Source organism: Nothobranchius furzeri, chromosome 12 (genome assembly GCF_043380555.1).
Source record: "Nothobranchius furzeri strain GRZ-AD chromosome 12, NfurGRZ-RIMD1, whole genome shotgun sequence".
Lineage (NCBI taxonomy): Eukaryota > Metazoa > Chordata > Actinopteri > Cyprinodontiformes > Nothobranchiidae > Nothobranchius > Nothobranchius furzeri.
Genome location: NC_091752.1, coordinates 58141192 through 58165708, shown reverse-complemented (window position 1 = coordinate 58165708; position 24517 = coordinate 58141192). Strand labels below are relative to the sequence as shown.

Here is a 24517-nt window from a genome sequence, read left to right as displayed (position 1 = left end):
GCCAACCTACGTGAACTTTGGATAACTCGGGGTTAGCTCAGTTAGCTTGTAGCTGCATCAGCTCAGAGTCTGATGGGTATTCAGGGTTAGCTCAGTTAGCTTGTAGCTGCATCAGCTCAGAGTCTGATGGGTATTCAGGGTAAGCTCAGTTAGCTTGTAGCTGCATCAGCTCAGAGTCTGATGGGTATTCATCATCTGCCCCATCCTCAGCCCCCCATTAGGCTCCACCTGACGAGACGCATGCCATGATGTCGGTGGTGGGAACCGCTCATTAGGCTTCAGTTTAGCTCTTCAGAGACCTACAAGTGACGTGACTGAGGCATCTTTCTATCTTATATACAGTCTATGGTTGTTTCACCTAGAACCACAGGTGTGACCAAGTCACTGCTCTGCAAGTCACAAGAAAGTAACAAGTCTTTCCAGTCAAGTCTCGAGTAAAGTCCAAGTCAAATACAACCAAGTCCAAGTCGAGTCAAAGTCAATAATGTGGAAGTCCAAGTCAAGTCCAAGTCCTTAACTTTGAATTTTCAAGTCAAAATCAAGTCATCTGTCCAACTTCAATTTAATGACAATGATAATAAATAATCTCCAGAAATAAAGCTTCGTAAAGCTTAATTTATTTGCTCCAACAAGCAGAAAGTGCAACTGAAACTGATTATAAACAAAGTGCTGCTGCATTTAGCCGGACAAGATCACACCCAGGACGAAGAATGATTCATTTTTGTCCATGTCGTGCCACTTTTGTGCTAAAATATCAAATATGCCCAAGTCATCATCAAGTCAACAGATGCAACTCAATTCAAGTCGCAAGCCATTGGCGTTCAAGTCTGAGGCAAGTCGTAAGTCTTAATGGATTTTATCAAGTCAAGTCAAGAGTCATTAAAATAATGACTCGAGTCCAAGTCATGTGACTCGAGTCCACACCTCTGCATAGAACCATAGAAACCAGAACACTCAAAAATATCTGAACTGCCCCTTTAACAACTGTTCTAATTATGCATTCATCTTAAATGTAAGCTTCATCTGCATCATGTCAACATGCAAGTAGAGTCCTGTTTTGAGTGTAACGGGCATGTTGAGATCAAAGACAACAATGAAAATTAAATCACCTAAAACAAACTGTGGTTCATGGAAACTTACTGGCAGTCTTTGTTAGTAGGTCTATAGTAGAAGGCAGGTACCATCTTCTCATATTTGGCTTTGGCAGCATTGTTACCAACCGAGTTGATAAACTGAGAAGAAAAAAACATTTTGGGTTTATTTCAGCCATAGAAACTTCTCATCTCTGTGAGTTTTTGGGTAAATAAATATCTAATAACACACTGCATAACGGTTCTTTTTTAACACACCTTGTTTTTGCTGATGTTTTCTACCATCACTGTAGCCTTCTTCAGAGTGTTGCTGCTGTTGGTGGCATCACCGCCGCTGATGAACAGAGAAGGAACTAGCAGTGGCAAAACTCTGAAGAAGGCTACAGTGATAGGAGAAAACATCAGCAAAAACAAGGTAAGTAACAGCAGTAGCTCAACAGGTTGAGCGGGTTGTCCAGTAATCAGAAGGTTGCAGGTTCGATCCCGGCTTCGGACAGAGAATTCTACTGTTGTGTCCTTGGGCAAGACACTTAACCCACATTGCCTGCTGGTGGTGGTCGGAGGTACCGGTGGCGCCTGTGCTCGGCAGCCTCGCCTCTGTCAGTGCGCCCCAGGGCAGCTGTGGCTACATTGTAGCTCATCACCATCAGTGTGTGAATGTGTGTGTGAATGGATGACTGATACACTGTAGTGTAAAGTGCTTTGGAGTCCTAATGGGCTCGACACACGGGAGGTGACAAACGACCATGATCAGCGAAATTTTTCGCCGTCGTTTTTATTACCTGACACACGGGAGGCGATCCGCGGCAGCGGCCAGCGGCAAAGCCGTCTACGCGTTCTGTTCCATGGCGAAATCGAAACTTCCGTTGTTTTGTTTGGCTGTGTCAGGTTGGAGGTAATTAAGGTTATTTAAGCGGTTCAGAGTTTAAAAAAGTGGTAGATATGGTGCTGTTAGAGTTAAGTGAAATCTTACTTGTGATTTTACTATATAAAACATAATAATAATAATCAACTTCTCCTTCATGTTTGCTCGAAGATGTACGGAGCATCCTGTCCGCTCATTGGTCAGTGAATGAAACCTCCGTTGATTGGTCCTCGTCCGAGCGACAGCGATGAAAAGTTGAAAATGTTTCAACTTTCTGGGATCGCATCGCTGGGTCTCTTGTGCACGACATGTGCACGAGCGCAAAATGTCACATGCACGTTTTTCGCGTTTCGCTTGGTAGGAGGGAGACCCGCGATTATCGCTTTGTCGCGCATGTCTCATTGAAAATGAATGGAGGAGAGCAGTGGCGGAGCTTGATATGTGCAACATGTGCGGCCGAACAGGGCGGCAGTCTGCAGGGGGCGGCATTTAATTTCCTTTTTTTTTTTTTTTCCCTAAAAAAGTTTTTTTTTTAGCATCAACCAATACATATACAAAACATAGAAATCGCATGTTCTTAATAATAATAGTGATGATAATAATAATATCTCTGTAATAAAAGCACAACAAAGTGTAACCCATATTAACTACTCCCTGTCACATGACCCACGTCAGCTGTTGTGAGGTCCCTCTCCTGATTGGCTCCTTCCACGTCGCGGCAAAGCTGGCTGTGGGGGAATACTTCCGGGCTCGACTCCTGCTGTGGCTGTAAGCTTGTTGCTTTAGAACGGCGTTGGAAAACAAAGCGTTTTTCTCCCCTCAATTCATTTATACTCTCATTTTACCTCAGCGGTAAGTGTTCTTAACATCTACCAATAACACCCTTTTACTTGTCAGTGACCAGTCGATGGTTTTCGCTATAAAAAATGACCTTGTTCGGTGGAGTTCCCACCGCGAGCAGAACTCCGGTTCAAAAACGCTGTTTTTGAAACGCTTTTATTTTCTTAAGCACTTTAATGGGCTTAACTTGAAACCAAGAGCAATCGAATGTTTATTGTTATGTGTTGCCTTGAATTCGGCTATGCTGTCTGTCAGACAGTTGTTTTCCTTTATTGTTGTTTTTGTATTTGTTTGTAGCAAACGCTACTGGAATGTATAGATTGAGCTACGTAGCCAAGATGATTAATAATTGACCTGTTGTACATTCGTGATATGTTTACCGGTAAACTGAATCGAACTTGATGTGCTAATGAACATTTCTCTGGCCTACAGGTCAGGTTTTTTTCCCCATGTTGAACTGATCTTCTTCATATTGAAGTGGCGAGCTGGTAGGGGGGGGTGTCGGGGGGGGGGGGGGGGGGGTCACAGGCGGATCTCGCACAGGGCGCCATTTAGGCCAGCTCCGCCTCTGGAGGAGAGGCGATGTCGCCTCCCGTGTGTCGAGCCCATTACTCTGAGAGGCGCTATACAAGTGCGGGTCATTTAACACCTTTGCTGTGTTAAAAAAAGAACTGTACTGCAGATGGATAAAACAAGCATATAAAAGATGTCTAATAACACATTTGAGTAATTATGACAAAAAAAACTGTTCAAGAAAACACACAAAGAGTGGTGAGATTGATTACTCTGGAGAAGAAACAGATTGCATAACCACAAAATAAGAAGAAAATAATGGTGGAGGGGTGCATGACAGGCATCAGCTTCATTCGTGTGAACAACCAGCGGAAGAAATTGTGATACAATTATTCTCACTCAACTATTTATTTAAGAAAATGTTTATTTTCACAGTCGTCTTTGTGTTTCCTGCATTCTGTATCACTGTGTCACTTCCTGATTTAGAAGTATTCCTAGTCTGCCAGCTGCTGTTTGGGCCTTTCAAATGGCTGACTTGAGCAGCTGTTAACGGCTTATCCTATTCTACAGATGTTCTGGCAGACAGTGGTGCTCTCAACGAATCAGGCTGGGATGTGCAAGGTAGAATCCAGAAAGAATACTTGTTCCTTCATGTCAACTTTTAAACAAAAGCTTGTCTTGACCGATAACTCACAATTGCCTAATGCAGGATTTTTCTGAATGAAAGCGACCGAACAGACAGCCGGTCTCACCTCTATCTCAGAGGAGCTCCACGGATCCAGCAGCAGGGACTTCACTTTGCTGATTTGAGCGATGTTTCTGTGGAGACCTGAGCAGCTGTGGCACAGAAACACTCCCAGCGTGTAGGAAGCCCACTCTGGGTCTGTACAAAAACATACATATCCATACAAAATATGTTTAATAAATACTGTTTTCACCCAAACTTGCTTCATACTGTGAATCTGCTTCACTGCTGGTGTACCAAATCCTCACAATCCCAGTGCGGACACTCTACCACTAGGCCACTGAGCTGGTTAACCTGAGTGGAGTTGTTGTCCAGTGTTTTGTAGATATGGAGGAGGCTCATGGCCCTGCCCTCTGAGTTATTTTGTGGGGGACGCTGTGGGTTTTACGGTCTACTCAGTCCCCGTGCAACTAAAGCAAGAGCTGAGTTCGCATTCTCTGCATTGTTTGTCTCCAAGACAGACTGGACTCCATCAGGGATGTCCTTTGTCTCTGGTCCTATTTGTCGTGTTCATAGATTGTATTTCAAGGGGTGGTCATGACGACGAGGGTGTGATTCTGTTGGTTTCTTCAATCCACGACCTTCCAGTGGGGTGGTTCACGGTCAAGTGTGAAGAGGACCGATGAGTCAGATGCTCTAAATCTCAGGTCGTAGTTCTTGACCACAACCCTCCCTTAGAGGTGCCTGTGGTCAAGTCTCTCACTGGTATCTTGGTGATGGTGGGATACCTGCCTGCAAACAGTGTCAGTCAAACTGGGAGACTCCTGGTCGCCTATGTCTGAATGTTTTCTGGTTGTTTCTCATTTGGAAGGATAATATATCGTCTCTGGCTTTTCAGCCACTTTGGAGCCCCCCAGGAGAGGCTGTGGAGTATTAATAGGAGGCAGGTGTCCAGGTTTCCCTCCTGGACCTCTTACATCCATGACCTGACATTGGAGAAGCAGTGCAAAATAAACATCAGGAGCATCTATTAGTAGGTTTGCGGTTTAAGCTTTGCTGTGAGGAGTTTATTTTTAGACTGAATTATAGTTTAATGTAGAAAGAATAATCAGTTTGTAAAAATAAAAGAAGAAAACAGAGGAATCTGTTAATCACACCATGAAGGAAACTAACACAATATTTTTCTTCTTTCATTCGTATCAAAAATGAAAAGGTAATTGTAACTAGACACAGACGTCCTACGTGTGCTCTGAGACAGGAAGTGGGTCTCTGTGGCCTCAGCATGCTGCAGCAAAGGGTGAGAGGCAGCACATTACGCTTCTGCATAACTTTCAGAGTCATTTTTCTAATCAGTGGTCACATTTATGCATTTAGAAAGTGAGCCAGGGAACTGAGACAGAATCAATACAGTTTATCTGTGAGCTGCAGCCCATCAACCATGACTGACAGAGCAAAAATGTGCATGAACAAAGAATTCTAATTTCACTTCCTGCAAAGCTGCACACATTCATGCATTTGCAAAGATCAGACCCGTTCGAAGAATAAGATGCATGTGCGTATAGAAATAAACAAAAACATTGTAACTCTATAAAAATGTTAATTTAGACGCGAAAGACCCACGATAAAACATTTGTTTCATCTACACTACTTTTTGTGTCTAAAATCTTAAAAATAACTTTAAAAAAGCAAAGGTCACAAATGTGTTTTCATTGTGCAGATCCGACATGAGTTCATCTAACCTACATAGGTGTAACCGGGGTGTGACGTAACCAACCACACGTCAGTGAGACGCACTTAGTTAGAAAATAAAAATTATAAGTCTTTTAGTTCTCTGCTGAGGGAGGATCGTCGTTAATCTGTTGGTTTCACCTGAGATCAGAACGCGAGTGAGATTATGGTCCGTTTACGCAATAAAACTGTCTCGGAGTTTCTAGCTCACCAGAAGCACCGCAGTCCGCACAGGTTCCATTCCCTGGTTTCTCCAGGAGCTCTTTGAGGCGCTGTCTGTTCTTCTCAAGTTCAGATGTCATTATTTAATCCTCTCCTGCTCAGATCCTCAGCTGGAGACGCGCTGGTCTGGCTGTGCGTCGTGGCGCGCCTAAGTAACCAACGATAAACTCATTTTGAGTTGGAAGGAAGCTGAAACCCGGAGCTTGTTGCTCTGGTGTGGATGCTGTCACCGCTGTCAGGAGGATGAAACTGTCAACTCTTTTCTGTTCAGAGACCCAGTGGTAGCTCGCCACCTACTGGTTAAACTGGGTATCACGCTTTGAGATGGAGACATAAGAAGCTCCAGCTGGAAAACAAACTCCGGAGTGAACGTTTCTTTATTTTATTTTGTGTGTGTGTGTGTGTGTGTGTGTGTGTGTGTGTGTGTGTGTGTGTGTGTGTGTGTGTGTGTGTGTGTGTGTGTGTGTGTGTGTGTGTGTGTGTGTGTGTGTGTGTGTGTGTGTGTGTGTGTGTATGTGTGCTCTGTCTTCTCGATCCCCAGTGAGTCGTGGTGGATGGCTGCTTATACTGAGCCAGGATTCTCTGGAGGTTTCTTCCTGTTAAAAGGGAGTTTTCCTCTCCACTGTCGCTTTATGCTTGCTTAGTAGGATTGCTGTAAATACACTGACACTAGTCAGTGACTCGATGCAACCTGCTGGGTTCCTTATATAGGAAACATTATTTCTGAATGGCTTAATGAACTGACCTGTACTGGAATGTTTATTATGTGAAGTGCCTTGAGACGACTCTTGTCATGATTTGGCGCTATATATAAACTTGAATTGAATTGAAAACTCTTGCTCACTTTTCCCTGAGTCAAATGTTTTCTATTTTCACAGGTTGAATATTTAGAGTTGCATCATTTTCTCTCATTCTCTCACCCGCAAAGAGCCAAATTTAAAGCACAACAGCACTGAGGAACAACAAAGAGAATGGTTATGTAATGACCATTTTGTGACAACCTGAGATTAAGCAAGAGATCTTGTATCATCATCATCACCAACTGTGTAAACGGAGGTTAAACGTGTAACTGGGCTTAAAAGAAACAAAGCAGGAGTCCATCTCAGTTAATAAACACAAAATGAGACGATCAGTCGTCCAACCTGAATTCGGGCTACCAGAAGTGTTGGCTGTAATAGTCACCTACAGAGAAACAGGATGTCTTCTGATGAGCATGAATAATCTAAATGGGGTTGAGCTGCACAAAATCGTTTTGAGACGATGCTCATATGTCATTCATGGGCCACATTATGTATGACACATTGATAGATACTAAAAGCTCAAACCTCTTAGTACTTGTATTAATAGCTGCATAGATGACTTCTTAAGGAACATGATGTAGTTAGAAGCATATAAAACTAACGGTGACCCTCACATTGTTGCTGGCATTTCATTGTGATGTGATGGAATGGATCTCCACAATAGGTCAGAATGGGTCATGGCACAGAAAACACTCATGTGGCGGTGACGCAAAGATTTCTGCACAACACTGGGAACGAAAACGCTTTTGACACTCCTCGGTCCGAGTACTGGAAATCAAAGGATAAAACAATGATGGTACATCTTAGTGGTTTTTCCCAGTTTTGTATGGATCCTTTTGACCAGTTGATAGCTTTTTTGTTGACAACTTTCTGGGCAAATCACTGATCCAGTTTTGCTTCTTACAAACAATACAGGTAATAGAAATTGCATTCATGCACACAAATGTAAAAAAAATTAGACAATACAAAAAACATTCTATTTTCTAATAACACTTTTCCTGTTCTATCCTTTTTATTATACAGGTGGAATGGAATGAGGTTGTAATGCATAGAATGACCATCGTAGATGATCTACTAATAATCATCAGGCTCCTAATGATCGACTAATGCTGTCCCCAACATTTATGGGCTCCAAGCTTTCTGCAGCCTGTGAGTCCAACAAAACTGGAAATAGGTCTAGAGGAGTGTTGTTTCAAGGACTTTTTCTGTGATGAATTTCACATGTGGAGGATTGCTGTAAAGTCACTGGCACACTAGTCTTTGACACCAGTCAGTGACTCAATGCTATCTCCTGGCTTCCCTTAGCCTGGCCAGCCAGACAGGCTTCCCTATAAGGATAACATTCAACTGGTTGGTAAAATGACCTAAACTCAGTTGGAATATTTTACTTTGTGGAGTTTGTTGAGATGATTCTTGATTTGGAGCTATATAAATAACTGAACTGAATTATGTCTGTATTAATTAGTGAGAGACTGATAGATTATTTACATCAGGGCTGATTTTATTTCAGCTTGGCCTGTGTTATGGTAAAAGCTGGGTGTGTTTGCACATGGGCTCAATTGCATGAGTGAGATGTACTTTATTCAGAGTCATGCATTTTACTGTTTCCTTTAAAGTGGAGGTCAAAGTCTACCTACGAAATCCCTCAGACTATGTTCTAATGAATGATTTTGCAATGTTAGCCTTTTGTCCAAATTAGCACTCACTATTCCTGAAATGTTCAGGTTATCCCGTTTGGTATTCGTACCTGCTCAGGACACTGTTGGGTATGGACAGTGGGGTAGAAAGACAGCAGAAAACTGTCCTTCACTGGTTTTTCTTTATTTACATGTTTTTGTTTGTTCTTTTTACTATATAAATGCTTCCAATTGGTAAAATCATTAGACAGCATGGGATAAACTTGCACTGTTATGCTGACGATACTCAGTTATATTTATCCATTAACCCTGATGAACCTAATCAGTTAGTTAGATTACAGGCTTATCTTGAAGACATACAAAATTGGATGACTCAAAACTTTTTGCTTTTAAATCAAGACAAGACTGAAGTTCTCATCTTTGGACATGAAATTCAGAAAAGGAAATTGCTTAGTCAATCACCTGACTTGAATGGCATTGCATAAATCTCCGAGAACAAAGTAAGGAACCTTGGTGTTATCTTTGACCAGGACATGTCATTCAAATCCCAGGTTAAACAGGTTTGTAGGATTTCCTTTTTCCACCTTCAGAATATTGCTAAGATTAGAAGCATCCTTTCCAGGAGTGATGCTGAAAAACTAGTTCATGCATTTATTACATCAATAATGGATTACTGCAATTCATTACTCTCAGGAAGTCCACAGAATGTAGTTAAATGTCTTCAGCTTGTCCAAAATGCTGCAGCTAGAGTTCTGATGAGAATTAAAAAGAGAGATCACATCTCTCCTGTCTTAGCTTCCCTTACACTTGCTACCTGTTATGTGATAAATGACCCGCACTTGTATAGCACCTCTCAGAGTAAGGACTCCAAAGCGCTTTACACTACAGTGTATCATTCATCCATTCACACACACATTCACACACTGGTGGTGATGAGCTACGATGTAGCCACAGCTGCCCTGGGGTGCACTGACAGAGGCGAGGCTGCCGAGCACAGGCGCCACCAGTCCCTCCGATCACCACCAGCAGGCAAGGTGGGTTAGGTGTCTTGCCCAAGGACACAACAGCAGAATTCTCTGTCCGGAGCCGGGATCAAACCTGCAACCGTCCAATTACTGGACAATCCGCTCAACCTGCTGCCCTAAATACTAGTTTACCCGTTTAATTATAGATCCACTAGGATAAATGCAATAAAGTTTATCTCTCACCAAATAGAATATTTACTAAGAAATCACAATGTAACCATAGAAACACTACTTGGTATATATGTTGTGTGTGTGGATGTGTGTTTGGGTGGGTTGATGTTGGTGTATGCGTGTGTGTGCTCTGTCTTCTCGATCCCCAGTGAGTCGTGAAGGATGGCTGCTTATACTGAGCCAGGATCCTCTGGAGGTTTCTTCCTGTTAAAAGGGAGTTTTCCTCTCCACTGTTGCTGCATGCTTGGTTAGTATGAGGATTGCATCAAGTCACTGACACTAGTCAGTGACTTGATGCAATCTGCTGGGTTCCTTATATAGGAAACATTTTACTGATTGGCTTAATGAACTGACCTGTATTGGAATGTTTATTATGTGAAATGCCTTGAGACGACTCTTGTCATGATTTGGCGCTTTGTAAATAAACTTGAATTGAAGTTACTGTTGGATTTGTAAAAGCATAAATGTCGTAATACGGTAATTGGTCAAATGGCCTGTATTTAGTAGCACCTTAGAATCCTGGAACCCCTCAAAGCGCTTTACAACACAATCATTCACCCATCCACACACACATTCACACCCTGGTGATGATGAGCTCCAGTGTAGCCACAGCTGCCCTGGGGCACACTGACAGAGGTGAGTCTGCCGTACGCAGGCACCACCGCTCCCTCCGAGCACCATCAGCAGGCAAGGGGGGTTAAATGTCTTGCCCAAGGACACGACAGCGACAGACTGAGCGGAACTTAAACCTGCAACCTTCTGATTATGGGGCAAGCAGTTGACTGCTGTGCCACCGTCGTCCATACGGGGCTTTCACTTTTTTTTTACGATACGTAAGTTTACAGTGTAAGTTACTGCTAATCTAAAGACCTTATTGTAATTAGAATTAATTTTTTTTGAAACATCAATTAGAAAAAAAATCTCATTTTTAAAATAAGAGAAATTCTTGTTTGTGAGCACATACTTAATATTATTATACATGAGTGACAGCAAATGGGCTCAGTACTTACCTTCAGCAACAGAATATACATGCAAATACGATAAAAAAAAAGCCTTTGATGTGAATGCAGCGTAACAAATACATCTATGAGGATTTGATTAATAAATTGTGCACACTTTAGTCCGTTTGTTGAGAACATCTAAATTTTAACGTGTCAGCAAAAAACTGACGTCTTAACTGTGACTGAACAAAAGCCGCCTGCACTTTGCTCACTGCCATTGTGGCTTTCTAGTGTCCGTCTTTCTGAGAACGAACGCATCTCCTCATAGTGAACTGAACATGAAACATTTGTACTCGAGTGACAAAACCTTAGGTAAGATGTACAATTAGTGTCATAAATAAGAGATAGTCTCTCATAGTAATGAGATGCCATTGTAGTTTCTATGCAAGTTCACAAATAGAAAGATCGATGTAAAATATGAACTTTTATTTAACAGTAAGTCACCTTAGAGCTGCTGAGACAAGAAGTTTAACTTGAACATTCAGAAATTCTGTTTCTGCATCTTTATTTTTTAAAAGTTAAAAGGACGTAATACAAGGTAAAAGGAAACAAAATGTTTGTAGATCCCGGTAGAGGCAACATAAAACTAAGCTAACTTTTCTGAATCAACTTAGCACAAAATTTAAGAAAAAATCAAATGGAACAGAAGCACTCTTGCTATGACCACACATACAGCGTAGATGATGGCATTTCTACTGAGTCAAAGGAGTCTGAGAAAACGAGGGTTGTAGCTGATCAGCATCACAGCGTAGAAAACCACATGACATCTGAATGAGTTTATCTGGAGGAGTTGGAGCTGGAGCGAGAGCGATGGCGCCGGCGACCAGGAGACCTGGAGCGGGAACGGCGACGTGCCGGGGATCGTCTCCTTGGAGAACGAGACCTGAAACAACAAAAACGGCATTATTACCTGTACACGTGTGTGTGTTTATGGCTGAAACTGTCTGTAGGCGATACCTCCTCCTCATGCGTGGTGGGCTGCGCCGCCACATAGGAGGTGGTGGGGGCATTCTGCGAGGAGGAGACAGTCTGCGAGGTGGTAGACGGATCCGTTGAGGCAGAACAGCAGCGGCTGTGATTTCCTGTCCGTCAATCTGACCTGTTTTTATAATAGTCATAAAAAATAATCAACACACAGAAAAGACCCCCAGTGTTCCTGAGACCCAGAGGCTGTTAAATTGAACATGCACACCAACCTCCGTCCATGTGTTTAAGGGCCTTCTGTGCCTCCTCAGGGGTCTCAAACTCCACATAAGCATGGCCCTTGCTCAGGTGTGGGTGCATCCTATCCATCTGCATGTCAATCATTTTGATTTTTCCATAAGTGGAAAAGATCTCCTGGATGTGATCCTGGTACAACAGAAATAGAAAGGTCAGATATTCTCTCAACTTTGACACAAAATTATCTTGATGCCAAACAAATAAAACAAACTCTTTATTTTCTCCTTTTTGTTTTGAGCAGAGCATTGCTGATGACTAACACACCCGATGCACACAAGAAAATCTTCTCAGATTTTATCTTTAATTACTACACATTAAGGATGTGCGTGGCTGTTCTTGTGCACTTACATAACCTTGAGATTGCATCATAGTCTCAAATAAAAGCAGACATGATGAGAAAGAGAAAGCAGATGTTCTTCATTTAAGCTAACCTTGGTAACGTTTCTGGTCAGCCTTCCTAAGTGAACCTTAGTGGGTTTGACAATCGGGCTTCGTTTCCTTCGCTCTTTGTCCTCTCCTCTCTTCTGTGTTTTAGACCTGAAAAATCAGAAAGCAGTAAATAAATAACTAGAAACCAAAAGTCATCGTAAACACTGAGACACGAACAAAGACTTACGGTGATCGGGAGCGCCGGCGGTTGTCATGGCGCCTGCGGCTGGGGCTCGGCGAGCCAGAGGAGCTGGAGGAGGATGACGATCGAGAGCTGGACGATCCAGATCGACTGGTGCCAGAAGAGCTGGATCCACTCGAGGAACCTGAGCTAGAACCAGAGCTGCTGCTGGATGATGAGCTAGATCTGGATCCGGTCACAATCAGAACAAATGAAATGGTTTGTTAGGAATTTTTAGCACAGATTTCTCTAGTGATATAACAAATGAGAAGGAACTCAGACCTGCTGCTGCTGCTGCTTCCAGAAGAGGCACTACGACGTTTCCTTACTTTGTCCCGTCCTCTCTCTTTGTCTCCTTCCTTGGTGGCAGTCTTCTCTTTGCCCCTATCTTTAGATTTTTCTTCCTCCTTCCTTTTCGTAGGAGATGGTGCCCTAAAGTGATGTAAACATCTGTTAGTTTAGTTGTTTTACACAAATGGATTTAACAAATCTAAGAGCTACAAATTGTGGGAATGTTCAAATTCATGCAGAATTCAAATCTGGGTCTAATCTGTAATCTCAACAAGCTGAAAATGAAACCCAAAAAGTGTATTTTGTGTTTTCTGTCAGTTAAAATGAAACACAAAGCAACATTTTAACTGTTGTGTTTAATCTTTAATGCTAAGGAATATTTCTTTAGTGTGATGCACTACCATTACTGTGGAATTACCACAGAACGCTAAGTTGTTATTCCAGCTGTTAAAACAACAGACTAGTCAATAAACTTCTGTCTCTTTGTTTAGAATAATTAAACCCCAGTAGGTTTATTTCCTTTTGTGCAACAAAGATTTTTATAATTTTATTTTCTTGAACATTTATCAAAACTACACTGATGTCTCAATTTTAAAATAAATCCCTTAATGTAAAAGCAACTGATAAAAAAAACTAATAACGTTTTTCTCCTAATATTACACAACTTATCTGGCACCAAAAATTCAAGCCGTAAGCTAGCTGAAAGAGACTAAACACGATATACATGATTTATAACTGAAATAAATAAAAACAATCCACATCACACATAGTTTAGGGAGCACCAAATGTCTGCTGGAAATCGTAAACATTTGTTATGTTATTATAGGAAAAAGCAGCACTCAGGCAGAAATCCGCCGCCAACGAGTTTCATTCAGCCCGCTGCCTCTAAACAAGGAGAGCTCCGACCATGCCGTTAACCGATCACTCAGCTCTTCACGCAACAAGCACACGACGGTAAAACACGCCTGGGTTTTCAGAGTTGATTAACTAAGCATCACAACTAAAAACGGACAGTTTTAAGCCAGGAAAGAGCTCAAACCTACATTTTTTATGGACGATGTAGCTCTGCTTCCACCACTTGCGGCCTGTTCGCTTGTCGACGGTTGATGACGCCAGCGGAAGTTGCGTTCCTGCTTGAGCGCCACTTACAACTCATTTGTTTATTTTACGACGTTGACGGTGAAATATCAGCTTGCATTTCCGACATCTCTGTAGAAACACAGACGGACGCGCTTTTGGATATGAAATGAGTTTGTCAAGTTTGAAACGGTGGTGGGGCTTCGCTGTTGTTGACAGAGAGAGAGAGGTACATTAATGACAGATGTTGTTGACAGCTAGCTCAGCTAGCATCTGTTTTCCTGTAGATATGTGTCCAATGTTGACATGTAGATGCGGTTTGAGCTGTTGCGTTGCTGTAGCGCATTACGCGTTAGGACAGTGTTAACAGCTGTCTTTAAGAAGACACAGATCACAGCCATTGACGGACTGCATCAATAAATTCATATTAATCTGTTTTCATTGAGAATGGAAGTTTTGGGGCTTGGTTTGTGTTTTGAAACGTTCACCGTTTGGATTTCTTTTTTAAGGATTCCGGAGTAAAAAGGTGAAATGATCATGCATCATGCCTGTAATTTCACCATGGTTTAACCAGGATTTATTAAGTGAGCTCATATCCACATGCGTGAAACAGCCTCATGCTTGTTTTATAAAAGATTAATTATTTGGTCTCCTGATTACTGGAGTTGATTATTTGTACCTTTCAAATAACCATGTTTAACTGAGGCATTAATGGTCCATCTATTTTCAAGAAACTCCTGAAGACCCTGCTCTTCAGAGAACATCTTCTAAACTAGCACCCTCCCTGCACCCATCCCCTCTCTACTGTCCACTCCTTGTTCTCCATGATTCATCATGCTGCCTCACTGCCACCAACTGACTGGAAATTGTTTGTTGTTGTTACTGTTGTTGTTAGCCTCAAGGGCAACATGCTGATTATCACTTGTAAGTCACTTTGGAATCCAAAGTTTGGACTAAAGCGTCTGCAAAATACATAAACATCTATCTATTTAAATGGATGATTAAAAAATATTTAACCTGAGGTTTTGTTGCAGCCATGTGACTGGATGCTACATACGGTATGTTGATTATACATGTTCATTTCTGAATCAAGTGTGAGCTGAAAGTAGATTTTTATTTGCAGAAACATTATTTCATTTAAAAAAACTTCACTTTTCCTAAAATCTGGTTTCAATACCTGCACAGCCCTAAAACCTACATTTATGTCCCATTCACTTGTGCTTGAGATCATGAAGTAAAACGTGTGTGTAGATATGCTGATGAAGGTTCTCAGTCATCCAGGTCATGGTAACCCAAAGGGTTCAGATGAAGGCAACTGGACTTCTTTAGTTTCTTGAAGACAATTTGCTTCTCATCTGAGGAGCTTTGTCAATTCTAACTGGAATATGGGAGAGTCAAGCTGTCTATTGTTATTTAACGAGCCAAAACTACTCTGGGTACCCGCTTCTCCATCCCCTGATGAGTCGTCAGCCTCTATTGGGAGGGAGTTGTTGTGTTGATTAGATGCAGAAAGGTGTGACCTAGACTGAAACTGCTTGGAGACTCCAAAATTGCAGATACCCTAACTGGGCCTTTGTGAAATATACAAAGAAGTCTGGAAAAGCATCCAAAGCAGCAACCAGCAAAGACCATTTAAGGAGCAAGTCACCCCCCTACCAGAGTCTTACTCCACTTGCACTTCCTATTTGAAAAATGCAACAAATGCAGTTGCCTGGCAGACCGAGAGGGCGGAGCCATTAACAAATAACACACACAGGCTCACAATGGCATTGTGACATCATAGCGTGTCAGCTAACGTTATAGTGTACCTCTTAACCAATAGAATAGAATAGAATAGCCTTTGTGGCCGTTGTACAAGGTACAGCGAAATTGGAGTGCCACTCCCTTTGGTGCAAAATGTAAAAGAACACAAGAAAATCATACAGAATAAAATAAATGTAAAATCAACAGTAATATTTACAATATATACACAGAGTAGCAGCATTTATGATGTAGCAGCATTAGTTGGGTTCTGTGCAGGTCACTATTGTAAGCAGAATTTTAGCATATTGAGTAAACACAAATAACATATAAATGTTATTGCACATGATCAGTATTGAAACAGTAAGTGTGTAGTTCGGGTTTACAGGATCATCTGGTTTTGTGGTTGTTAACTACGGTGATAGCTCTGGGAAAGAAGCTATCCCTGAATCTATTTGTCCTGGTTTTATGTGATCTATCGGTCTGACGGTAACAGGACAAACAGATGAGAATAGTCCTTGGTGGTAGTGCCTGCTCTACTGGGGTAACGAGAGTTGCCAATGTCCTCCAGGCTGGGCAGAGAGCAGCCAGTGAGCTGGGCTGTGTTGATGACCCTTTGCAGTACTTTCCTGTCTGCAGCTGAGCACCCTGCATACCCAATAGCAACGGCAGATTTAAATTCAAATGCAGTGCAGTTTTTACTGAAAGACAGTTTTAGGCAGAATATTTAAATTTTCACTAAGATGCACTATAGGTGGGAAAAATGACAGATTCTAAGATGCATCGCGATTCAGCCGTGCATGATTCCGCATCGATGCAGCAACGTGACATAATGAGATTTTCTCCCTATGTCTATGCGAGGACAATAAAGTTTTGAGGTTTTATAATTACTTCTGGGGGCAGAGTTGCAATGACATGCGCACTGCGTTGCCCTAGCGCCAATTTAAAACAGAAAAGGTGGACAGGGATACAGGGCGAACATTACCAGTAATCAAAGATGTACCCGTTACATTTATACCGGATGTCTGGGCTAATTTCGGTTTTGGGATCCTGGATGTGAAATAATCACTTAACACAGTATTTGTTTACTATGTTTAAGTTCAGCAGTATTCTATCTTAAAGCTGCTCTACCGAAAACATTATTTCTTATATTATTTAAGTAATTGTAGCCAGCACACTTTAAACATTATTGCTTACTATAGTGAATAGATGAATGTTCTGTTTTTCAGGGATTTCGAAATCAAAAAGAAATTGAAAACTATTCTACTGCTTTTATTAAGTAATGAAAATTTTTGTGTGAAGAATCGTGATGCATTTCAGACTCAAATTGAATCTTTAGGCAGATAATCGGAATCGGAATTGGATCGAATCATGAGGCAGGTAGAGATGCACACCACTAAGATGCACTAAATTGCCAAATTATTGACCACACATGTCTACAGCACCGTTAGAGACTCGCTTATTTGGTTTATCAGCAAAAACAGCTGATTTGGGGTGATTTGCTCTTTAATTTAAAAAAAAAAGAACACTAATGTTTTCCTTCTGAAAAACATCAGCTATTAGTAACTATTAATTTTCTTAACCTTCTACAGATTCACGTTTGAACTCAGAGTGACTTTGGAGTGAACGAGCATGGGCCGGCTAGATGATGCTGCCAAACACAAAGTAGTGGAGCTGCGGAAAGCCGGTCTTAGTTTTCGTAAGATCAAAGCTGTGCTGGAACTGGAGAACATCAAGGTTTCTGCTCAGGCCATCTACTTGTACCTGAGGGAGCTTCAAGGAAGGCCACCAGGGAGGGTGAAGCCTGTAGAGGCTGGAAGCAACACACTGGCACCGCGGGTGCAGGCCCGAACCAGCGCGTTACGAGAGAGCTGGAGCAACATTCATCTTCAGAACCTCATACGGGACGCATCTCAGCATGCTGAGTTTGGAGCTCCAGACGACTATTCCAAACAGGTGTCCACAAATTCAGAGACTAGTGCTAATCCATCCTCATCTGGGGAGACTAGTGGAAACAGCAGACCAGAGCGGCAACATGAGCAGAGCAAGGAAGAGAACGACATCCAGATTATTAGTGTCACTTCTCTCGCACAGCGCAGCCAGCCAACAATTACCCAGTCAGCCATAACAAGGACAGAAACCGGTCCTTTGTCTTCCACGCTTTCAGCTTCAGGAGCGTTGATGAGGAGGAGAGTCACACCTTCTCCTGCCACCAACTCGATGTTGGCGGCTCGAAAAAGACTCCTGGATAAAGCTTTGTCACACAAGACCAAGGTAACTGCTGAGACATCATTTATGTAACCTTAGTTCAAAGATAGTCATTTTAACATGTATGCATTGCTGTAAACAGTCCTTCCAGCAGGTGGCGTCATTGCTGAGGAGAGATCACTCCGGTGGCCAGAGCTCTGATTTAGGCAGCACTCTCACACAGCAGCCTCAAAGCTACAGCCTGACAACAGAAAAGGTGAGGTTGTGAAAACCTTTACTGGTTAAATGTCACGCACACTACAACACACGGCAAAGTCGTTTTGTAGACTTATTTGCTCATTGAATTTGAAATTAAAAGTGTTACATGTTGCAGACTGTTCACGAGGGCCAGCCTGGAGGTGACGGTGCCCCCCGGCGCTTCCCCACTCAGAGACCAGGACCGAGTATTCGCTCCCTTCAGCCCCTCCCTCGTGTTGGGATTCGTCTTCCTAACCGCCCGCTGATGACTTTGGCAGCCTCAGCACCTGGGACTGTTCTTCGACTGCAGTCCCCTAGGAGTCCGGGTGTGACGCACAGCGAGGGGAATCCGAGCTCACAGCAGGCAGCCCAGGATGCCAGAGGTAGAGGTACTTTACAGGACCAGATCCACACTCTGGGCTCCGAGGTGCGGAGTCTGGCCCTGGCAGTGAAGATGCTTGTGGAGCAGCAATGTCGTCTAGAGAGGGAGCAGTCGCAGCAGACACAGATTCAGAAGCAGATCCTCAGCACTCTACAAACCCTTGCTTCCAAAACAGGATACTGTAACAGTGTTCAGCGACCGCTCAACAAAACCCCCTCACCCTCCTCGCTGCCAGCAGCCTCTGTCTCTACCTCTTTTAGTCCAAACACCTTCAGTTTCACTCAAGGCGCGTACACCCAGTGCAGCCAAACTCAGCCGAGCTATAACTCTTTAGGAAGTTTAGAAAACGTGGAGGCCTTTAAAGTGCCAGGACTCAGCCCAACAAACATGAATGGGTTTCCGCCGTGCAGCAGTGCAGAGAGCCTTCCTCTCACTCACACTTCCCCTCAAACATATGCAGCTGCATACTCACAGCAAACCAGTCAGACACTCGTGCCGCCTTACACACAGTCGTACGTCTCGTCCTACAACCAGCCACACACTCAGACCTTCAGACCTCCAGAGACTAAGACGTCTGATTTCTCAAGCAGCTGTTCAGCGAGGACTTTTCCCGACTGCAGCATGTCTACACAGCAGGTCACGACCTCTAACCTCTCCTCTCACGATCAGCAGGTCAATAACATCAAAGTGGAAGGACCTTAAGTCACGGTTCGGTAACCTTTAGGGCACTGCTGTGATTGTCTTTACACTACTGTAGCATTTGAGACACGTTCTTTAAACCTTATGTAGCCTTTTTTTCATTATTTGTTTTCCAAAGATCGTTTTCAAAGAAAACAGCAATAGAATAACCAGATCACCACGTTTTCCTTATTGTGTAATAATTTCTTTTTAACAGATTTTTAAAACTTAAAAGCGTTTTCAGTTTTTCTTGTACATTTTTGTATTCAATTGTCTTAAGTCAGCAGTATATCTGACGTGAACTGTTCATATTCAAAACAGCGTGAGCGGAATAAAAAACGAGCTGAATTTGACTCAAGTGTCTTTAAATAGTGTGTACGTGCGTGCGTGCATGTCTCTTCAGACCCACCTGAGCAGGTTACCATCCAGAGGAAGACCTCTGGGTCCTGGAGGATCTCCCCTGTTGTCACAGCTGAGGATGTAGAGAGAGATGGAGTCTGCCAAGTATGATTCAGTTTCAAGGAGGGAAGCACGCAAATTAGAAAAGCAACACTTTCACAGTCCAGTTCTGCTGAAATGAAAGATCTACCCCCTCTCATTGTTGATTTCTGCATAGATCTGCAGAGCTCCCCCTAAAGAGATGTGAGCATTCGCACAGTTACTAAAACCAGCAAGCAGAAGACAAACGTTTCAAACATCCTTGTGGATTTAATGAGCAACAAGATGAAGTAGCCCTGGAAAGTGTTGGGCTACCTCAAATCTACATTCTCAGTTTTCTATGCATTATGTTGTTTATACATGTTTTAAGTTAATGTCATATTATTGTTTTTGTGTAGCCTACTTTATTAAGGTTTTATTTTGATCATTTTGAAGTTAAAATCAAAAGCTATGGAGGATTTCTATATTTAGATAATAAATCCTGCTTTTGGGAAGAAGTAACGGCTTTAAAGATGTTTTATCCCCAAAATGTATTTTAGACCGCAGACTTGTAAATATTAGGTTGTTCCTTTGAATAGATGCATATTCACGAGGTGAGAAAATGTATTTTTAAGTCTATCAACTGATTTTCATTGGCATTTGTCAGTTTATCAATTATCTTATGTGTGCTGAGTTATTTGACTCAACTACTAATTGTTGCTATAAGCTGTAGCGTACCAAAGGCCAACTATTAGATTATTTGTCCACTATAAGGTCAGAGGTCATCTCACGGAAGTATCCAGGCTGGTCCACCTGCCCAGAGTATTGTGTGACACATCTTACCTGTACTGGTCTCCAAACCAGTAAACTAACTGCTCTACAACCTTGTTGCCAAGAAGGGAAGCCATAATAAACCCTTCTCCTGATTCCCTTTATCTTAGCTGAAACCAATGGTCTCCTAGCCTGGCAAGCCAGACTAAATAAATGTATTATTTAGTCGCAACGCTCCATTGACGGCTCTCGGTTGTGGGGCGGGTTCTACCGTTGTCTTTCAAATGATCTCTGCATTCCACTGGACAATGAATGTGACATACTCTTGTTTCACTCTGTTGCATCATCCCACCCACAAGGCACATAGAGTGCCCTGATTGGCCCACAAAGCGGATAAAGCTCTGTGATTTTTTCACTAAGCAGATAGAGCACTATGATTGGCCCACCATTATGGACCAATCACAGCTCTTTATGTGTTTGAAACCCCTCTAGAGAGCTGTGATTGGCCAGCCAGAATGCTGTTGGGGCTGCAGAGGTTCCAGTGGAGCATTCCTAGACCAGGCTAATGTACATGTCCCTTTAGGGGCTCCGTAATTTTCCACCCTGATTTACAAATAAATTCTTTAAAAATCCTGCCATGTGAATTCATGGATTTTTTTCACATTCTGTCTTTCACAGTTGAAGTGTACCTATGATGAAAATTACTGACCTCTGTCATCATTTTAAGTGGGAGAACTTGCACAATCGGTGGCTGACTAAATACTTTTTTGCCCCACTGTATCAGGCGTGACATTTAAAGCAGACGCTTTGATGCTCCACCTGAGAGTAAATCTGTAAGGCTTGTTACCAGCATTCAGACATCAATTCTGTTTGCTTCACAGCCAGATAGGACACGGCAATAAAAAAAAATAAAGAGAGAAATAGAAGACTTAGATAAATACCGCTAGATATGGGATAAATCAACAAGGTACCTAATCCACTTATAACTAAATGGACATTCATCCTAACAGTAATCTCATTAATCATGTAAATGCTCAACAATACTGAAAATTCACAAAAAAAAGATTTTGCATGAACTAAAACAAGATATTGATCCAGATAATAAATTTTTTGATCATCTAAACAATAGTTGCTTCTATTATATGGATGATCAGTTCAACAGTATACTTACCCCTGAGTAAGGTTTTATCTATTATCCATTTTAACAGTAGAAGCATGCTAATCATGAAAATATTACAGAATATTTAAAACAGTTCAAAAAACCATTTGATGTCACAGCTCTATCAGATACCTGGTTGAAACCTGAAAAAGGAATAGATTTTGATTTGGATGGATATATATTCAATTATATGAACAGGAAAAACAAGGTGGGAGGAGGGGTTGCGCTGTACATAAACAATACTCTTTGTTGTAGAGTGGTGGAAAAGATGACATTCACAATTGTTGATGTTATGGAATGTATAACTGTGGAGATAAATATGGAAAAACATAAAAATGTGATAGTGAGTTGTGTGTACAGGGCACCAGGATCTTGTACTGACATTTTTATGAGTAATATGGAAAAGATATTAGCTCAAAATAATCAGAAGGTCATGTTCCTCAGTGGAGACTTTAATACAGATCTGTTGAACTCAAACAAACACAAAATGACAGAGGAATTTATAAATACAATGCTCAGTAACAGTTTTTATCCATTGATCACAAAACCCAGTAGAATAACTAAGCATAGATCTACTTTAATTGACAATATATTTACCAACAATATGGAAAGCACATGAATCAGTGGACTAATGATAAATGACATCAGTGACCATTTGCCAGTGTTTGCAATCTGTGATTGTGAGTGTGAAAGGATAACGAAGACATACCAAAGGAAACAAGGCCGGATTAACCATATGGGCAACTGGGCAATTGCCCAGGGCCCACGAACTCTAAGGGGCCCAGGGCAGCAAGCACACGAGCAAAATACTGTAGGCATGTCTGTAATCTCCCGCATTATATTAAACTAGGGTGACCGTATGTCCGGTTTTCCCCGGACATGTCCACTTTTCACTCTCTGTCCGGGCGTCCGGACTGGGGGTCCGCGGCCGTATTGATGAAAATGTCCGGCTTTTCATCCAGGAGCAGGGATCGAATTATGGGGGAGTTGGATATCTTACACATCCAGGGGAGCCGGAAACAACTTTTCTATCTATATTACATCATTTATTGACTCTTCTGAGCAGAGAGCACAGAGAGCGGCACAGCGCGTTCTTGCGCAGCGCTCCAGGCAGCTGCTTCCAGCGCACGGTCCATTCTCAAAGTGGCGCAACCAAAAAACTATAATTAGCACACGATCATTCATGTCCGCACATGTTCTCTATTTTCTGTCTTATTTGTGTCTGAAGCGCTCTGCTGCTGCGCAGCTCATCACCTGTGCTGCGCGGTGCTGCAGTGATTTCACCTCACTGACGCAGCAACGAAAGGCGCACTCCCCTTTGCGGTCAGGAGATCCCTTTGATCTGCTCAAAAGTAACTGATGAGGTGAAAAAGTAAGAATCCAGGCAGCAGTTTTTTCTGGAGAGTTTAGAGGAGACGCAGGAAGATGAGAGACAGACAGGGCAGGAAAATAGTTAAATAAAAACAAGAAAACAAAACAAAGTGTTGAAAAGTAAAATGTAGGTAGATTTATCTCCACTACACGTTTTTACCTGTATAAAACAATAAGTTATACACATGTCATATTTACACATCTGATACAATTCAGATCACCTTCAAAACTCAGTCACACACCCAGGGCCGTTTCAAGACATTTTGGGGGCCAAGGCAAAATGACCCCCCCTCCCCTAACCCACCCCATAACTGGGCTCCCCAGAAGCCTCTGTGTAATTGTTACCCTCTCCAGTAGTGTTAGTTATACAGTGTTTATAAAAGCTCCTCAGACATTGCTGACATGTTCTAATATGATCAGATGAAGAACTAAATTATCAGACATGCTGTCTCATCTGCTTCTTTTCTAAACTTGCAAAAAGTAACAAAACCATTTGAAAGCCACTATTTGTGGATTCTCTGAAAGTTTCCATGGAGTGTGTGACAACTTATTTTTTCATTGATCCTATCGTCTAATCTCACAGCTGAAACAATCATCCTTAATAATCCGTGCACAGGAAGCTTACCGATGCTGAAGTAAAACAAAAGGTATAATAATTTATTATTAATAAAATCTTGTTGCAGCACTAAAGCAGAAAAATGAGATTTTGCAATACATATGCTAAATATTTACATATGAATTGTTTTAGAGCCCTTTTATTGGCAGAATCTGATATTAATTTAGTTCTTACAAAAAAATGGGTCCCAGCGTGGTTTGTGTGGCGTTGCCATAGTGTGACATCATAGGCACAGATTCCCTGTCCTCTTGTTTGGAAATGGAAATATGATCACCCTGTATTAAACAAACTGTCCACCCGGGCTTTTGCGCTGCACAGAGACGCTTCGCTGCCTATGACTTTGAACGTCAGTTGAGAGTCAGTCTCATGCAGACTGACCAATGAAGAGAGGGCCTCAAGTTAAGACCCTCTCCTCATTGGTCAGTACACACAAGGTGGGTCAAAGGTTACCCTGAGCGGGTTACGTGATGTCAGGCATTCAAGCATTGAGTATATTTACTGCATATTACAGTAAAATATTCTGTATGTGACCATATTATGGTGATCCTTGGGTCGTGATGATGGGGCCCTTGAATATTGTTGCCCAGGGTACAACGAAGTCTTAATCTGGCCCTGAAAGGAAATATATCAGACTGAAAACAGAAGAATCGATCGAAGCATTCAACAGTGATTTGCAAGCTCAAACCTGGTCACAACTGTATAATGAAACTAATGTCGACAGGGCATATGAATACTTCCTTAATGTATTTAAGTCTCTTTATGATAAACATTGTCCAATAAATACATATAATACAATAAAAAAATAAAACCCAACAAACCATGGATCACAAAGGGACTGTTAAATGCTTGTAAAAAAATAATTCTCTATAAACAGTATATAGCAAATAGAACGATAGAGGCAGAACAAAGGTACAAGAAATATAAAAATAAATTGACTGCTGTAATGAGGCATGTAGGAAGAAACATTATACAAAATTATTAAATGAAAAGAAAACCAATAGTAAAGGCATGTGGAAATTATTGAATGACATTAAGAAAAATAAGGCTAGTCATAATTATCCAGAATATTTTATTGATGGAAATAGAGTTACAAAAAACAAAAGTCAAGTGGTGGAAGGGTTCAGTGAGTTCTTTGTGAATATTGGACAAAGGCTGGCACAA

At 41.9% G+C, this 24517-nt stretch overlaps 3 protein-coding genes across 3 annotated transcripts in view; 1 reads left to right on the top strand and 2 right to left on the bottom strand.

The window, feature by feature from the left end:
- Positions 1-6155, bottom strand: part of LOC107376464 (arf-GAP with dual PH domain-containing protein 1) — a 40114-nt gene extending 33959 nt beyond the window's left edge. Inside the window, exons 1-3 of the mRNA XM_015945564.3 lie at positions 5934-6155; positions 4062-4192; positions 1141-1232 (exon numbers count right to left, since the gene is read on the bottom strand). Coding sequence (XP_015801050.3) covers positions 1141-1232; positions 4062-4192; positions 5934-6024 — 314 coding nt within the window. The 5' untranslated portion in view covers positions 6025-6155. The remainder of the gene's footprint in view (positions 1-1140; positions 1233-4061; positions 4193-5933) is intronic.
- Positions 6156-11066: 4911 nt separating this feature from the next.
- On the bottom strand, positions 11067-13867 carry LOC107376466 (RNA-binding protein with serine-rich domain 1). Its single transcript, XM_015945566.3, has 7 exons — positions 13744-13867; positions 12692-12841; positions 12416-12595; positions 12231-12336; positions 11775-11928; positions 11536-11677; positions 11067-11461 (listed from the first exon to the last, which is right to left on the bottom strand). Coding segments are annotated over exons 1-7 (840 nt in total). The 5' UTR covers positions 13746-13867; the 3' UTR covers positions 11067-11355.
- On the top strand, positions 13842-20843 carry LOC107376465 (uncharacterized). Its single transcript, XM_015945565.3, has 4 exons — positions 13842-14006; positions 17110-17791; positions 17868-17981; positions 18099-20843. Exons 2-4 carry the CDS (start codon positions 17150-17152, stop codon positions 19044-19046), a joined length of 1704 nt encoding a protein of 567 aa, XP_015801051.3. The 5' UTR covers positions 13842-14006; positions 17110-17149; the 3' UTR covers positions 19047-20843.
- The last annotated feature ends 3674 nt before the right edge of the window (positions 20844-24517 follow it).

Excerpts from the sequence above, each read along its gene's own strand:
- LOC107376466 (XM_015945566.3), bottom strand. Across the intron at positions 12,337-12,415 it reads CGCCGGCGCTCCCGATCACC|GTCTAAAACACAGAAGAGAG; the intron begins GTAAGTCTTTGT and ends CTGATTTTTCAG. Across the intron at positions 11,929-12,230 it reads TGACCAGAAACGTTACCAAG|GATCACATCCAGGAGATCTT; the intron begins GTTAGCTTAAAT and ends CTGTTGTACCAG.
- LOC107376465 (XM_015945565.3), top strand. The coding sequence starts at position 17,150 with ATGGGCCGGCTAGATGATGCTGCCAAACACAAAGTAGTGGAGCTGCGG. Across the intron at positions 17,792-17,867 it reads CTTTGTCACACAAGACCAAG|TCCTTCCAGCAGGTGGCGTC; the intron begins GTAACTGCTGAG and ends TGCTGTAAACAG. Across the intron at positions 17,982-18,098 it reads ACAGCCTGACAACAGAAAAG|ACTGTTCACGAGGGCCAGCC; the intron begins GTGAGGTTGTGA and ends TACATGTTGCAG.